The 18599-nt window shown below is 42.8% G+C and overlaps 1 protein-coding gene across 2 annotated transcripts in view; it reads right to left on the reverse strand.

Annotated features, from left to right (window-relative positions):
- snd1 (staphylococcal nuclease and tudor domain containing 1) overlaps positions 1-18599 on the reverse strand; it is a 1066795-nt gene that overhangs the window by 586976 nt on the left and 461220 nt on the right. For both annotated transcript variants that reach the window (XM_068059385.1, XM_068059386.1), the window contains exon 16: positions 6251-6360. In XM_068059385.1, coding sequence (XP_067915486.1) covers positions 6251-6360 — 110 coding nt within the window. The remainder of the gene's footprint in view (positions 1-6250; positions 6361-18599) is intronic.

Here is an 18599-nt window from a genome sequence, read left to right on the forward strand (position 1 = left end):
GCTGGCGTTGTATCTCTCCTCTGCAGTAGTGGTGGAAGCCATGTCTGCAAAGGATAATCCTCATCTCTAAAAAGCCACCCCTTCATCTGAGCCAGTTCAGTGGACAGTGGTGGCAGCCGGGACTGGCACAAGACTCAGGTGTCATGGCAACTGTCTGAGAAGCTGTCTCACATTCGCATCAAGCATCTGCAGTGATCACATACCAGCTTCACCTAGATTAAGAGGGCTCCTTTAGTGGCGATGTCTGCAGGTGGTAGGCTGGCAGCAGCCCTGATGGCCACATGAGTGCAGTCTATGGGCATTATAATCTATGGTTCTCCAGCAATAGTGCCAGTACCAATGGCCCTCTGGGCCTGGCTGAGAGAGTCCATCCTGAAACAGACATACTCACTGGCTCTCCGATGCAGGGCATTGGTGACCTCCCTGATGCAGCGGTGCACTGCTGACTGTGAGATCTCACAAAGATCTCTGGTGGGCCCCTAAAAGGCTGCAGAGGCAACAGGCTTAAGAACCGCTGCCACTGTGAGGAACAAAAGCATGGGATGTCCACCGGAGCCCATGAGCTGCAGGTCATCCTTGAGCAGGGCGTAGAGACGTGTCACCACCCTCTTTACATGCGCAATCACCTCTGACACTGGTGCTCTGACATCTGATGGCATGTCACGTGGGACCTGTAGATGTATGGCAAATGTAATGGCGAGCTCCCCTTTGGGGCTGCTGCTCAAGATCGGGGGGCCTCTACATGGATCACACCTGCCTGTTGATATTGCCTCTGGCGCATACAAATCCACACGAGCAGAGGATCACACAATGTCGGGTGAGCCATACCTATTTCCATGTGATAAATAAAGTTGAACCCTTCATGTATTCAAAGGTTCCTAACAGGGCAGGGATTGGTGTTGACAAGTACATCAGCTGATTTCCTGGATCAATTATGTGGCGTGCCATGGCATTGCCTATCTTGGCCAATACTGAGTGGCACAGCATAACATCAAGATCCTACCAGCTGAATCAACTGCCCCCACCATCCTTAATGCTCCTGCCCTTTCTGGCACCTGCCCCACACACAGGGTGCCTAGTGTGCCATTCCTCCCTCACAAACACAAACACAGAGTGTATACTGTTAACTGAGGGATGGTACACAGTACCTCCCTTCATGACATCAGAGCTTTCCCTCCAATAATCCCAGACCCCCTCCCTCCAAGAATGCAAAGTGAGACCCCTGTAATGCCCCCCTACCTCCTCCCTTTAAGAATGCAGAATGAGACCCCTGAAAAGAAACTTACCTTCTGCCTCTGTGGACCAGTCGGCTTTTCCAATCCTCAACAGGAGGGCACGAGATGGCCACCAGTTCACTGAAAAATCAGGAAGTGTCAATGGTGGGGTGGCAGACTGCACAATCAGCAAAGGTAAGTACTGTTTACCAGATGCTAATTGTGGTGCCACCGCTGTTGGTGGGAGGCCGCACCGAGGTCCCTGCGGCATCGAGGGGCCGGTAAAATTCAGCCCAGTATTCCAGGTGTGGTCTCACCAAAGCCCTATACAAGTGCAGCAAGACTTCTTTACTCTTGTACTCCAATCCCCTTGCAACAAAGGTCAACATGCCATTTGCTTTCTTAATTGCTTGCTGTATCTGCACGCTAATTTTTCATGTTCCTTGTACAAGTACAAGGAAGAAAGCGCAAGCTTTTAACCAGGAAAAACCTCATAAGATGCTACATTCTACCCACTTTCCTGTATGCCTCAGAAACTTGGACAATAAGTAGAGACCTGTCGAAGAAAATAGAGTTCTTTGAAATGTGGATACTAAAAATATGTATGCTTAAAATTCCATATACAGATCATAAGACAAATGAAGAGGTGCTTGAAATTGCAAGAGCAAAAAGAACTCTTAAAAAGTGACATTCAGAAAAGAAAATGTCACTATTTCAGCCATTTGATCAGAGCTGAAAAGCTAGAGAGATCTCTTCTAGAGGGCAAAGTGGAGGGTAGCAGCAAGAGGGGTTGACCTAGATGTAAATGGATGATGGACATCACAGAGAACGGTTGCAGATGAGCTACAGTGGATGAGAGAGGATGGCGCAAGATAGACGAGCTTGATATACCATGACAGCAGATCTCCTAGTAGGAGTAACTATGAGCAGCAGCAGTACGAGTACACCCAACTCTCTCTGAACATTAACATCCTTAAAAAAAATTTTGCTTTTCTATTTTTATCAAAGTGAATAAGTTCACATGTCCCCACATTATACTCCATCTGCCACCTTGTTGTCCACTTACTTAACCTGGCCATATCTCTTTGCACGCCCCTTTGTGTCCTCCTCACAGCTTGCATTCAAACCTCTTTGTATCGCCAGCAAACTTAGATACATTACTCTCTGTCTCTTTGTCTAAGTCATGAATATAGATTGTAAGTAGCTGAGGCCCCAGCACTGATACCTGCAGCACTCCACTACTCTCAGTCTGCCAACTTGAAAATGCCCCATTTAACCCTACTCTCTGCTTCCTGTCAGTTTACCAATCCTCTATCCATAATATATCACCCCCATCTCCATAAGCCCTGATCTTGTGTATTAACATTTTGTGTGGCAGCTTATCGAATGCCTTTTGGAAATTCAAGTATATTACATCTACCAGATCCTCTTTAATTACCCTAGTAGTTATAGCCTCAAAACCCTGCTGGCCTACCACTGATCTTCGCAATATTATATGCCTTTTCTTTCAATTTGATACCATAGTTAATTTTCTTGGTTAGCAATGGATGATTCATCCTTCTCATGGAGTCTTCCTTTCTCAATGGAATATAGCTTTGTTGAGAATTATGAAATATCTCCTTAAATGTCTGCCACTGCTTAGCTACCTTCTTACCTTGTAGTCTATTTTCTCAATCCACTTTAGGCAACTCTGGTCTTCATAAACTTAAATAAAGGCAATTATGAAGGTAAGACATAGTTTCAGACCTAAGTTTCTCACCCTCAAACTGAGAATGTGAAATTCAATCATGTGATGATCACTCTCCCCGACAGAATCTTTTACTATGAGATTATTAATTCTGTCTCGTTACATATTACCAGATCTAAAATAACCTGTTCCCTGGTTGGTTCAACAATGTAATGTTCCAAGAAACTGTCCCGAATACACACTATGTACTCGTCCTCAAGGTTACGTTTGCCAATTATCATTTCTCACTACTGTACTGATCTCATACATTATTAGCAGAACTAACCACCCTCCTTTTCCTTTCTGCCTATCCGTCCCAAATGTCAGTTTCCAGCCTTGGTCACCTTGCAACCACAAACATGTAACGGCCATCAGATCATACCCATTGATTTCTATTTGTGCCATCAATTCATCTATCTTGTTAGGAATGCTGTGTGCATTCAGATAAAAAGAGCCTTTAATTTTGTCTTTTTACCATTTTTCCCTACTCAGATCCTATTTGCTGGTGCACTCATGTTTGTATGCTCTGTCCCTCCCTGTCACACTCTGGTTATTATTACCCATGTCATCTTGCACTATTGCCTTGTCTTTGCTAACTTTCCCTCACCTGACTCCCCCGCAACAACCAATATATTTGTTTAAAGCCCTGTCTACAACCCTCGTTATTCGATTCGCCCCAAAACTGGTCCCAACACGGTTCAACAGAAACCCATCCCAATGGAACAGCTCCTTCTTCCCCAGTACTGGTGCTAGTGCCCCACAAATTGAAACTGATTTCTCTCACACCAATCTTTGAGCCACGCACTCAACTCTCTGATCGTATTGACCCTACTCCAATTTTACTGGTTAAAAGCAACTTGTAGGAGTTTTAAAAATCTAACCAGGCTAGTGTAAAAACCAGCAAGGTTCAATCCCTGTCAAGTGCAGTTCTGCCGAGGGGCTGAAAAACACCAAGATCCTGGACCTGCTTATTTTGGTTCCAGAGCAAAAGAAAATTAAAAGCTCAAATGCAGCATGCCTCCAATGAACCACGATGCTTCAACTAGTTTCCACCACAAGAGCATGAACACCAGCTACTAGCAACATTTAACAGTCACAAGTATGACAAACGTTATGCATCTTGGGCATTCTGCTTACACTCAAGACTTTTATTTTTTAAAAAGGAAAAAGTTACAGGACAGGCTTAAGTTGCAATTTTGTAGTTCCAATTCCATCAGGAAAAACTTAAAACAAAGACACAGTTCATAAATAATACTCACAAAATCATAGCTTCGTCCAAGAAACCACTGTACAAACTGCCACTGCCTCAGCATTCTAAGCAATCCTCAGCACAAGTGTCAAACAGATGTTACCAGATGGCAACAAATTATAATGCAATAATTATCACCATCCATGGAGGTTTAGGAATAAACACAGATTTCAAACTGACCATTCAACCAGTGTTTGACTTCCTGCAATATTATACATCATGGAAAGGTCACTGGTACAGAGAGTGTGAACTCTCGCCAAATCACCTCCATCTCTTCCCCAACATCTCAGAAGCCCAAATGCATTACTGCAGGCTACAACTTGAGTTTACCGATTTTCTTTCCCTTACCCCGCCACTGACAAAAAGGGATTTTACAGTAATGTGATAAAAAAAAGGAATCCATACAGCTACATGGGACTGCTTGGTGTGCAGTTCTGAAGAAGTCACCATTATTTAGAACCTGAAGACTAGCCAATGTTCCTAATAAAGTTTGTGTGCAACAGCTCTGTTCCGTCATGCTGACAAAATTTATTGCACTTTAAAACACCAGAACAGCTCACACTGCAAACGTGAATTGCAGAGGCTGCTTTTAATTGCCATACAGCTTTCAGCACCAAGGACAAGGCTACGTCACACAATAGGTCAAGTCAAAAAACCAAGCCAAATATATAGAAGCTGATATCTGGTAATATGATGGGGTAAAGTGGACTGTAAAATAGTCAGTCAAAAACAAAAAGCTATTCATCCTAAACTATGTTTCAAATCAGTCAATTTGTTAAAAAAAAATCACCTTCTCTCATACTATGATATACCGATAAAAGCTTTTATTTTGTGGAGGATTTTCTCCCTCAGATTCCCCCCTGCCCTCACCCACTAAAAGCTCAAATGGTAAAAACCAGCTGAATATGTCTATGCGCTCATGGGGAGGAAAGTATGTTGGAATATTCTGCCCAAATGAAATTAACCTAATGTGTTTCCAAAATCCAATCATTTAAATAGTCCACCAAGGAAGCTTCCTTACCCTAACACAGCTCAACAACTGAAGGCTGAAGCCCATTCATTAATGAGATGTTGAGCTGGATTGCTGAATCATGTACTATGGGAAATTTATGATTTGTCTGTTATCAAATACAAATCTTTCCCAATTCTTCTACGTCCCAGGCAACCAAATTTTTGAAACACTGCTTTCATTATAGTGCACTCTCGACTGCATCCATTATATCATTTATAGTCAGTAACTGCTCCAAAACAGTTTCCCTGAAGATGGCATCTGCACACTCCAAAATGTATTTCATGTTGCAGCGGGGAGACTTCCCTCTTCAATAACAGGCCTACCAGTATTAGGAAGTGAAATAAGCAGCAAACTAGGCAAGATTGAGGAGTATTGCTGAAACACTTAAATATATCTATTAAATTAACAGAAAAGAGTCAATTCAACAGAATCTGAAATCTGAAGAAATTAACGGAATTAGGTTTGCATTAGTGACTCAGTGCTCTACAGAAACAGAGAACGTTAAATTTCCATTTTAAATCCACGATTTCCACATACAGCAAGTTTTTTTTAACCATTAAAAGCTGAACCAAGCTGAAAAATACATTGTGGGGGGTGGGGGGCACCGTGTGGGGAACAGCAAGTTTAAAGAATCTTATCCATTGTAGAATTGGAGAGGAGGTGGCACTTTGTTAGCAGTAGACAAAGACTACAAAAGAGAATGAAAATTATATTGCTCTCATGTATCTCACATGCTTACAGTTTAGGACACTTGTGATCACTTAGCAATGATGCGCTGCATAGGAAAACCAAAAATCTCACAAGCTAGTGTCTCCTTTGATTACTAATTACAGTGAGTACAACTGAATCTTACATCAATATTTCATTGTGAAATTCAGCTTTCAAGCATTCAATATAATTTGTGTAACTCTCCTACATTTCGCTGAAACTCAATTTCAATTAAAATCTTCTATTATACATGTAGAAGCATTTCAACATTTTATCTTTGTGTGTAACACAACTGAGATATTAGAGAGAAAAAACAGATGCAAGGTGAGCCACTCCCCTACCTCACGCTGCAGCACCAGTTCCTTGGTGAATTGTGTGGCATCTTCACTAAATGGTTCCCCTTCCTGAATTCCTGCAGGAGTGTTCCGAGATCCACGAGGGCACTCAATACCTGAAACAATAAACAAGGCACTTGAGAGCAACTGAAATTAAAAGGGAAAATATCCCAGTTGTGGGATTATTAAGTGTTTGAAAAACACACACTGAAAGGGATCAGGCAGTAAAGGCCTGCTCGGGTATGCAATTGAAACCTGGCCCCAGGCCCGACCTGACCACATCCGACCTGAACCAGGATACATGCTTTGGATTTTTGTTTCTCTCGCGCGTGACCAGACTACCAGAATGAAGTTAATTATATCAAAGAGGCTGCGCTCTACCTTGGATCCTCCGTTCTGGCAGCAGGCTCTTCCTACAGATGCAGTTGAGAATCGGAGCTTTATTTAGTCACCAACGGCACCTGCGCCCGCCGCCCGCCACCCCCCCCTACAACTTTCACACACAAGCACTTTAGTTTGTGGCCGTGTTCATTGGATAGTGATCAGGACTCTACAGTACTGAAAATCTGCAGTACTGTTTGACTGGAGACTTCTGGTCGATCAGCTTATTTCCCTTTCCCTCCCCAAGCAAAAGGCAGCACTGTGTCTGATCCAGCCCAACCTGAGCCTGAATGCCGGACCCGGAAGAGAGACCCAACCCGAACCAGACACATCTTTGGGTCTGGTTGGGGTAGCCATGCTCTAACAGGCAGTATATGAACATAATAAATAGGAGCAGGAGTAGGCCGCATGGGCCATCGATCCTGCTCCGCTATTCAACAAGATCGTGGCTCAACATTTACATCAACTCCACTTTTCCACCCTGCGCAGATATCCCTCGATTCCCTTAGTGTCTGAAAACTCATCAATCTCAGTCTTGAATATATTTGTGGACTAAGCACCTACAGCCCTCTGGGGTAGAAAATTCCAAAGATTCATAACCCCGAGAAGAAATTTATCATCTTTAAATCGCTGATCCCTTACCCCGAGACTATGATCCCTAGTTCTAGATTCTCCAGCCAAGAGAAACCTGTCTCTCACAAGCTACCGTTAAACCCTTTAAGGATTTTATATGTTTCAATGAGATCACCTCATTCTTCTGAACTCCAGCGAATATAGGCCCATTCTACTAAATCTCATAAGGTCTTAACCCAGGAATCAAATGTACCTCCAATGCACCCCCTTTAAGGCGAGTATATCCTTCCTTCGGTAAGGAGAGCAAAACTGTGAACAGTACTCCAGGTGTGGTCTCACCAAGGTCCTATATAATTGCACCTAAACTTCCTTACTCATATTTCAATAGAAGTTAAGGCGAAGGTGCCATTTGCCTTCCTAACTGTTCGCTGTACCTTCATGTAGAGATTATAGAGAGATACAGCACTGAAACAGGCCCTTCGGCCCACCAAGTCTGTCCTGACCAACAACCACCCATTTATACTAATCCTACATTAATCCCATATTCCCTACCACATCCCCACCATTCACCTACTACCTACCTACACTAGGGGCAATTTACAATGGCCAATTTACCCATCAACCTGCAAGTCTTTGGCTGTGGGAGGAAACCGGAGCACCCGGCAGAAACCCACGCGGTCACAGGGAGAACTTGCAAACTCCGCACAGGCAGTACCCAGAACGGAACCCGGATCGCTGAAGCTGTGAGACTGCGGTGCTAACCACTGCACCGCCTTTGTCAACTTTGTCATTCATGTACAATGACCCCCAAATTCCTTCAAATATTATTTACTAGTCTCTCGCCTTTTTTAAAAAAAACTATGTTTTTCCATTCTTCCTACCAAAGTATTACTCCCAATCCCATGAGCCCTAATCTTTTCAAACAATCTCTTGTGTGGCACCTTATCGACTGCCTTCTGAAAATCCAAATATACTACCCCCACTGGTTCTCCCTTATTTGCCCTGTCTGTTACACTCTCAAAAAACTAACAGATTTATGAAACATATGATTTTCCTTTCATAAAACTGTGTTAACTCTGTCTACTCATATTGTAATTTTCCTAATGCCCTGTTACCACATCCTTAATAACATTCTTGCATTTTCCCTACTACTGATTTCAGGCTAACTGGCCTTATAGTTTCCGGTTATCTTTCTCCCTCCTTTCTTGAATAGTGGGGTTACATTTGCTACCTTCCAATCCATGGAGACCATTACAGAATCTAGCTAATTATGGAAGATCAAAACCAATATATCCAATTTCTCTGCAGGCACCTTAGGAGGCAAGCCATCAAGTCAGGGGATTTGCCGGCTTTTATTTCCATTAACTTCTTCAGTACTTTTCATTTAATATTAATTACTTTAAGTTACTCACTCTCATTAGATCCTTGGTTCCCGACTATTTCCAGTATGTTACCGTGGTGTCAAAGCCAGGAGCAGACTGCACAATTGCAATCTGTTGTAAAAACTCGGGTACAGGGGACGTCATTTAAAAAAATTTGGAATTTAAAACTAAAATTGTGCATGTTTACGGTTCACTGTGTCACACTTGGATTTTTCTGAATATTGAAATTTGAGCAAATCAAATAAGAGATATGCAGGTCAAATGCAAGCAAACTTATAAATAAGTAGTTGTTCAATGTGAACAGAAGTAATTAAATCAAGTATAAGTTATGAGCAAAAAAAAAAAAACTACCAAGAAAAGTTTTGCATGAAGCAATAATACTGTTTGAAGGATTTTATGAAAATCTTTTTCAGCGCCTTCTCGTTTTCTCCATTAAACTGAAAATTTACAACTAGAAATAAAGTTTGCAAAACAAAGACACGTTTTTCTTTAAACGTAGAACATTTGCAAGAAAATGATTAAACACAGCCATCTAATAGTATTTGCTGGGTTTGAAATAAGTGCAACATTTTTTATCAAGAGGCCTGAGTCAATGTCTTCGGGTTATGCAGGATCCCAGAACCATCTCAGGAGACCAACGCTAGAAGGCTACAGCTTCCAGCACACCATTCTGATGAAAGGTCACAGACCTGAAATGTTAACTCTGCTTGTCTCTCCACAGATGTTGCCTGACCTGCTGAGTATTTCCAGCACTTTCTGTTTTTATTTCAGATTTTCAGCATCTGCAGTATTTTGCTTTTACTTATGGAAACCATTTTTAGGGCAAGAAAATTAAGCAGAAATGATTTGCTGTATTGGCAAGTTAAACTATCCAATTTTTTAAAAAAAGGTCTTTTCACGACCACCGGCCATCTCAATACAGCCAATGAAGTACTTTTAAAGTGTAGTCACTGCTGGAATGTAGGAAAGGAGGCAGCCAATTTGTGCACAGCAAGCTCCCACAAACAGCAATGTGATGACGACCAGATAATCTACTCTCAACGTTGATTGAGGGATAAATATTGGCCAGGACACTGGGGTATGTCTACTGCTCTTCTTTGAAATAGTGCTATGGAATCTTGTACCCACACCTGAAAAGGCAGACGGGGCCTCGGTTTAATGGCTCATCCAAAAGTCAGCACCCCTGACAGTGAAGCACACCCTCAGTGTTGCACTAGAGTGTTAGCCTTGATTTTAGTGCTCAAGTCCTGGAGTGGGACTTGAACCTGAAATCTTGTTATTCAGAGGTGAGATTGCTACAAACTGAGCCATGCCGACACTTAAAGAGCAATCTTTATATCTTATATATTTTAAGTGGTTAAACAAGTTCTTTTTGTTTACATTGAATTAAAAAAGAATGATTGTTCAGATAACAAGATTAGTAAACCACTGCCTGCAGTACATAACTTGTAGATTTATTTCTTTATATCTGGTGTCTGCCTGTTCAAGTAGATGTAGAAGATTCCAAAGTATTCAAAGAGGAGGACAATGTGTTTCAGGAGCACTGGTCAAAATTCCTCCCTCGACCAGCACCAAAAATAGATCAACAGCTCCTTTTATTTCATTCGATGCTGATGGGACCTTTCTATGTACATATTGGCTGCCATGTTTTGTCTAGTGTTATGACTGCTCAGGACAAAGCCCTCAATCAAAGTATATGATTCTGATTGAGGTGGGAGCAACGCACCGTCAATTTACTCCCGTCTGTCCACAGGTCGCATCATATTTCTTTAAGCTTTCCAAATCGGAAAAAAGCCAAATTGAACAATCTAGTAACCCCCAAATGAAGCGAACTAAATCAAGTATCTTTAGATATCAACAAATTAACTATCTATTTAAAAAACTAAAATCTTAAACACTACTAAGATAAACCAAGATCTAAAGACCTTATAACTTCTTATTTAAAAATCTAACTCCCGCATTCGCATACATATACTAAAAATAACAGTGGTTCGGGTTTATAAAAGAATGCAGATTTTATAAGTAGCTTTTTCTCAGAAATAAAACAAATAAACAAGTCTTTGTAAGTAACGATCCTGATGAATGGTCTTCTAATACAACACTGTCAAAGTTCACTTGCAGTCTTGCAAGGTCCGATGAGAAAAGGGTCCTTCCAAAGATAAGAATGCAGCAGTTCAGTTCGGCAGTTGTAGCATAAACTGTCCCTTCAGTGATAAACACAGCAATGCTGATACTTTGTTAAGAAAGAAAAGCTTTTCTTCTTTTTCTTAGGGAATTAATTCAGGTCGACTTTGTAGAATTTGTTGAGAAATAACACAGCTCTTTTCCCTTCAGTTTAAATTGTCTGAGAAAGCTCTCCTTCTCCCTTCAATTGCTAGAACAGTCTGTCTCTGCTCAAACCAGTTTTTTCCAGCCAGTTTTCAGAAGTCAAACTGCAACTTCGAATCTCTATCCTCTCTCTCTCTCTCTCTCTCTCTCTATGGCTGTTGCTTGGCAACCAGAATGCACTCTGGCTCACTGAGCCTCCGGAGAATTCTTAAAGGTACACTGATCTTTTATAGTCTTAAAGACGCACATAATTTTCTCAAGGAGAGAAAAATAAACACAAGACCGTGACACGAGAAAATGACAGCAACTACAATTCAAAAGAAAATCACTGGCTGTGAATGGCTTTGAGGCATACCAACGGCATTGTAAATGCAAGTTTGTTCTTTCTTTGCATAACCCTGCTATTTGACTACTTGTGATTCTTACCGCTATAACAGTACAAGACCCAATCTCCCTGACCAAAACATTCCACTTCATAGTCTCAAACTCAGTTTCACTAAATTGTAACCACCCCCACCGTGGTACACATACAGCACTCCCCAGTCCCCTCCACTCTATTTCCTATTAGTCAACATTTTGCTCAGATCTTACCTTTACCATGGAACCACTGCCCACCCCATACCATACCATACATCCTACACTACCCAGATGTTAGCTGTGGCTCAATAGGTAGCACTCTTACCTCTCTAGTCAGAAGATTTCAGGTTCAACCCTCACTTCAGAGACTTCAGCACAAAATCTAGGCTGAAACTTGCATGGTACTGAGGGAGCGTTGCACTGTCAGAGATGCCCACTTTCAGGTAAGACGTTAAACTGAGGCCAGTCTGCCTTTTTACGTGAATATATAAGATCTCATTGCACAATTACAAATCCAAAGAAAAGTAGGGAGTACTCCCCAATGGTCTGGCCAATATTTACCCCACAATCAACATCAGAAAGAATATATTATTTGGTCATTATCACATAACTGTGGGACCTTGCTATGTGCGAGTTGGCTGCCACGTTTCCTACAACAGTGACGCCACTTGAAAAGGACTTCAATGACTGAGAGCATTTTGAGACTTTGGAGATTGTGAAAGGTGCTACCTAAATGCAAGTCTTTCTTTATCCATCAACATTGCCACAAGAGGTCGACAAGTATATTTAAAAAAAAGTCCAAAGTGTCAATGGTCCCATCACTAATGCTTCAATTTAAAAAAAAACATCAGGGCATTTATGAAACACTGCAGCATTAAAACAAAATCCAGGAAAGCCCATCCTGAACAGGAAGCCCATTCCATAAATGTTTGAGGGGCATCAGCAGCAGGATACTGATTTTATTCAATGTCAGTTCTATAATGAAGAGGCAGACTCACTTTTTCTTTGGAAAGATAACGTTTAGTAGCTAGGTTAACCAGGACATTAAAAACAAAAATACATACACCAATCCACACCACAAGATGCTGTAGACATGCTTGTGGAATCACTGGGATAGATTCAAAATGAGAATGAAGATGGAACTAGTGAAAAACTAACTGTAGCTGGTGCCACAAACCATAATCTATAGTTTTCACCAGTCCAGTAAGTTCAATGTGAAGAGCAGAGATCAGTCTGCAGCTACAGGGGGGAATTGATGGAAACATCTGCGAGGCAAACAGAACTCTGTCTCAAAAGCAAAAATTTAACATTAGCAACGCACTCTGCTGGAGTGAGCTCTTTAGTGTTTGGAAGCAGTAGGGAAGGAATGTTGTTGTTGCTTCAGAGATGTAAGCATACCCGACCTAACTCTATAAACAGGCACTAAAAGAGTAAAAAGCTCCTGGTTACACAAACTGATTTTGTTAACTGGAATAATTGAGAAAGCTGTCAGCTTCCATAATCGACACAATAGTCCTCACCATAAGTTTTTAATTTGTCTTTTTAAAATTGTCAGGAAAACCCTATATGCCAAATGGGAATTATCATCGTTTGGAAACTTAGTCTATTAACAAAGAAAAAAAAACACAGTAACTTTTAAAAAAACTAACAGCCAAGAGAGCCACAGCCATTTACATTTGAAATACTAGGAGATTAAACTGGAGACAAAATGTCCAACAAGAAGCCCAGCCAGAACAATTTTTTTTTATTCATTCATGGGATGTGGGTGTCGCTGGCCAGGCCAGCATTTACTGCCCATCCCTAACTGCCCTTGAGCAGGTGGTGGTGAGCTGCCTTCCTGAACTGCTGCAGTCCACATGAGGTAGGTACACCCACAGTGCTGCTAGGAAGGGAGTTCTAGGATTTTGACCCAGCGACAGTGAAGGAACAGTGATGATCCTTGTTAACGAGCCAAAGTCATCCTGAGGCATTCGTAAGTGGAGGTGTCCCTCTAGAGGTGAACACATGGCAACCCCACCTGTGACTGACAGCTCATCTCTGAAGAAACTACAAGTTTTGTGACAGAGACAGCAGACAAGCAGTAACTGAGTGTACAGCAGCGAAGGTAGCGGCTGCTCCCCTGTCTCTCTCTCCCCAGAAAATAGCAAAAGAATAGTCTGTGACTGGGAGACCCTCCAAGCCTATAGACTGTTACTGCCAGCAGCCAGGGGAAGAGAATCAACTACCAATTCTGCCTTTAGGAAAACTGAGCAAAGCAAGCCAACCAAAATGCACTTTGACCAGCGAGGACTTCAAGAATACAGCTTCAGCCGAGGACTACTGGATTTACAAACTTTATTTAAGTTCCCTTTATTCTGAACTTTAATCCAAACACCAAATCTGTTTCCCTCTGTCATCTATTTGTGTGCGTGATTCCCTGAGGCACAGTGCAGTCTTCGAGCAAAGAGATCTACCACTGACATGCTGTTCTCCCATCACCAGCTACATGGAAAATGCCACGAACAACAGATGCCCCTCTACTTTGCTTTCATGGATCTCACCAAAGCCTTTGACCTCGTCAGCAGACGTGGTCTCTTCAGACTACTAGCAAAGATCAGATGTCCACCAAAGCAACTAAGTATCATCACCTCATTCCATGACAATATGAAAGGCACAATTCAGCATAGCGGTGCCTCATTAGACCCCTTTCCTATCCTGAGTGGCGTGAAACAGGGCTGTGTTCTCGCACCTACACATTTTGGGATCTTCTTCTCCCTGCTGCTCTCACATGCGTTCAAGTCTTCAGAAGAAGGAATTTTCCTCTACACAAGATCAGATGGCAGGTTGTTCAACCTTGCCTGTCTAAGAGCGAAGACCAAAGTACGGAAAGTCCGCATCAGGAAACTCCTCTTGGCTGATGATGCTGCATTAACATCCCACACAGAAGAGTGTCTGCAGAGACTCATCGACAGGATTGTGGCTGCCTGCAACAAATTTGGCCTATCCATCGGCATCAAGAAAACAAACATCATGGGACAGGACGTCAGAAATGCTCCATCCATCAATATTAGCGACCACGCTCTGGAAGTGGTTCAAGAGTTCACCTACCTAGGCTCAACTATCACCAGCAACCTGTCTCTCGATGCAGAAATCAACAAGCACATGGGAAAGGCGTCCGCTCTATGTCCAGACTGGCCAAGAGGGTGTGGGAAAATGGCGCACTGACACGGAACACAAAAGTCCAAGTGTTTCAATCCTGTGTCCTCAGTACCTTGCTGTACGGCAGCGAGGCCTGGACAACGTATGTCAGCCAACAAGCGACGTCTAAATTCATTCCAAGTTTGCTGCCTCCGGAGAATCCTTGGCATCAGGTGGCAGGACCGTATCTCCAACGCAGAAGTCCTCGAGGCGGCCAACATCCCCAGCATATACACCCTACTGAGCCAGCGGCGCTTGAGATGGCTTGGCCATGTGAGCTGCATGGAAGATGGCAGCTCCCCAAGGACGGATTGTACAGCGAGCTCGTCACTGGTATCAGACCCACCAGCCGTCCATGTCTCTGCTTCAAAGACGTCTGCAAATGTGACACGAAGTCCTGTGACATTGACCACAAGTCGTGGGAGTCAGTTGCCAGTGATCGCCAGAGCTGGCGGACAGCCATAAAGGTGGGGCTAAAGAGTGGCGAGTCGAAGAGACTTAGCAGTTGGCAGGAAAAAAGACAGAAGTGCAAGCAGAGAACCAACTGTGTAACAGCCCCGACAACCAATTTTATCTGCAGCGCCTGTGGAAGAGTCTGTCACTCTAGAATTGGAATTTATAGCCACTCCAGGCACTGCTCCACAAACCACCTCCAGGCGCTTACCCATTGTCTCTTGAGACAAGGAGGCTAAAGAAGGAGAAGAGAAAATTCTTGTGTGAATGTGTGTGTGAACATGTAGCGTATTTTTAAATCGGGTTAGAGTAAAGTGTAATTAACCTACCTCTTTCTTGTTTAAACTCAAGAAAACCTGTCCAATTGCAAAAGAACCAATCACATTAAAGGAAGGTGGTAAATCACTCACCGAGGTGGTAAACACCACCACTGTTTGAAAGAGAACAGAGAGGGAGAGATGCAGATAGATAGTCAGAATCTCATCTGAGGGTCAAATATGGCACCAAAGTTGCAACAGTCTGAGGGGGGGGGGGGGGGGGCCCAGAGAAAGGGAGAGTGCCACCCAGAGAGGGGCGGGGGGGGCACGGGCTGCCAGAGAGAGAGAGGGAGCAGAGAGAGAGAGAGGGGGAGAAGGAGTAGTGAGAGGCACATCCTGATTTTGTCCTCATTTGATGTCCACTTGTCAGCAAGACAAATGAAGAGCTGGGACCTTGATCGATTACATCTTCCCTGGCCTACATACTATTGACTTCAACATAGCCTGGCAGACTGTACTTTTCAGTTACACATCACCTACACTAGTTTGGGCCATTGGGAGTGGGTCTTGGTTAAATCAAAACCTGGGTCATTCGTTCATTTTCCATAACTCAAATTTCATGGGAATTCAATAAAAATACTAGTTACCAAAGTTAAATGAAGCGCACTAATATCATATCTGTCAGAAGTCAGCACTCAAATGTAAAATATGAGCATTCACTGGAAAGCTCTTTAAAATGAGATGCCTTATTTATTCCTTACAGCATGCAGCAGAATTCCAATCATTTACCTCTTACAAGTGCTCAGAAATCACATACACATAATTCATCCTCATGCAGCTTTCTTAAAACAACTTTTAAAGATATTTCCAAGGTGAATGGAATTAAGCTTTTTCACATTTCAGATACTTCGTTTGCAAAACACTTCTCTGCAAATCATAAACAGAAGTAAAAAAAAAAAATTATGAACAAGGCAATATGAACAAACTCAGACTGGTCCGACGTTTAGATTTACTTCCAGGATCATTTGTAGCTCCCTCTGACTTCAATGCCTGAGACCTGCTGAATCAGTAATCTTATCATTGGATGCTTCAACCAAGTCCATGTCCAGTGCAAAGGGATCACTATATCCGATGAGTTCTGAAGTGGCCGCTAAATAACTGCCACTGGAGTGAAGAACCAGAAGGCAGCGGCACCTATGCAACCACACCTCTTTCCCTAGTACAATACAAAGAATGTGCTCAGATTCACTTCAGAGACTTTTCATGATGACAAACTCTTGAATTATATCCCTCCTTTGGTCTTAATTTCTTATCTCTTTTTAGAAAGAGGACACTTTTTAAATTTCCTCCCCTTATCTTTCTCCATCTGCCTGGCCTGCCCAAATGGACAAATAACCTGCTCCTTACATTCCTGCAGCTGCCTCAAAAAGGCATCAAGAGTAGATTGCCAAGGCTTGTTCACTATCCTCTGACTGACCTGTATACCCGACGCTGCTCCAAGAATTGGTCTGTATAAATGGTGCGGCTCCGAGAACTGGATTTTGCTAATTGCAGATTTTTTCTTTGGGCAAGGTTATTTCTTGTCTAACGGTTAGCTTATTGACAAAACATTTAACAAAACATCAACACCCGTGGCTAATTCATCACCAAGATGTTTTACTGGTAATTATTAATTCTTTGCAAGACAAAGTAAATTACAAACGGGACACTAAGATAGGGCAATGGGTTAAAAATGGACAGATGAGATTCAATGTCACTGCATGTGAGGTAATGTATTTTGGAATATTTCTTTGGGCCTCCTTATCTCGAGAGACAATGGATACGCGCCTGGAGGTGGTCAGTGGTTTGTGAAGCAGCGCCTGGAGTGGCTATAAAGGCCAATTCTGGAGTGACAGGCTCTTCCACAGGTGCTGCAGAGAAATTTGTTTGTTGGGGCTGTTGCACAGTTGGCTCTCCCCTTGCGCCTCTGTCTTTTTTCCTGCCAACTACTAAGTCTCTTCGACTCGCCACAATTTAGCCCTGTCTTTATGGCTGCCCGCCAGCTCTGGCGAATGCTGGCAACTGACTCCCATGACTTGTGATCAATGTCACACGATTTCATGTCGCGTTTGCAGACGTCTTTATAACGGAGACATGGACGGCCGGTGGGTCTGATACCAGTGGCGAGCTCGCTGTACAATGTGTCTTTGGGGATCCTGCCATCTTCCATGCGGCTCACATGGCCAAGCCATCTCAAGCGCCGCTGACTCAGTAGTGTGTATAAGCTGGGGGTGTTGGCCGCTTCAAGGACTTCTGTGTTGGAGATATAGTCCTGCCACCTGATGCCAAGTATTCTCCGAAGGCAGCGAAGATGGAATGAATTGAGACGTCGCTCTTGGCTGGCATACGTTGTCCAGGCCTCGCTGCCATAGAGCAAGGTACTGAGGACACAGGCCTGATACACTCGGACTTTTGTGTTCCGTGTCAGTGCGCCATTTTCCCCACACTCTCTTGGCCAGTCTGAACATAGCAGTGGAAGCCTTACCCATGCGCTTGTTGATTTCTGCATCTAGAGACAGGTTACTGGTGATAGTTGAGCCTAGGTAGGTGAACTCTTGAACCACTTCCAGAGCGTGGTCGCCAATATTGATGGATGGAGCATTTCTGACATCCTGCCCCATGATGTTCGTTTTCTTGAGGCTGATGGTTAGGCCAAATTCATTGCAGGCAGACGCAAACCTGTCGATGAGACTCTGCAGGCATTCTTCAGTGTGAGATGTTAAAGCAGCATCGTCAGCAAAGAGGAGTTCTCTGATGAGGACTTTCCGTACTTTGGACTTCGCTCTTAGAATTTTTGGAATTATTTTGGAATATTACAGCAGTAATTATATTCTGAATGGAAGTAGACAGTGCTATAGAGGAGCAGAGGGATTTGGGGTGACAGGTTCATAGGCATCAGAAGCTGAATTTCAGGTTGATAAAGCCATTTAAAATATACAAATGGTATTCTAAGGTTAGAATACAAAGGACAAGATTAAATGATGAGCCTATATAAAACTTAAAGACCTCAGGCTGTCGTGTATAGTATTGACCTCCACATGACAGAAAGGATATTGAGGCTTTGGGTAGAGTTCAATGCAAATTCACTGGGTTGCTGCCTGGCACGAGAAAATACAAAGAGACTTGCAAACTGGGTCTTTTGTCATTAAGGCAACTGATTCTGGGGTGAAATTATGGAGGTGTTTAAATTAAGAAAGGATACGACAGGGTAGATAAAAGCAGAATGGTTATTCCATGTTGTAACTCTTATGTATTTTCCTCCTCCACTCAGTTGATCAGTTAACAGTGGTGATTTAACACAGCCTATTTTGCTGTAGGAGATACTCTGTAAAGGGAATACTCAGGTTGGCAAAACTAAGGCGCTCCTTCCAGAAATGTATTAAATATCCTCGGGAAGATATTTATCTT

Source organism: Heterodontus francisci, chromosome 27 (assembly GCF_036365525.1).
Source record: "Heterodontus francisci isolate sHetFra1 chromosome 27, sHetFra1.hap1, whole genome shotgun sequence".
Lineage (NCBI taxonomy): Eukaryota > Metazoa > Chordata > Chondrichthyes > Heterodontiformes > Heterodontidae > Heterodontus > Heterodontus francisci.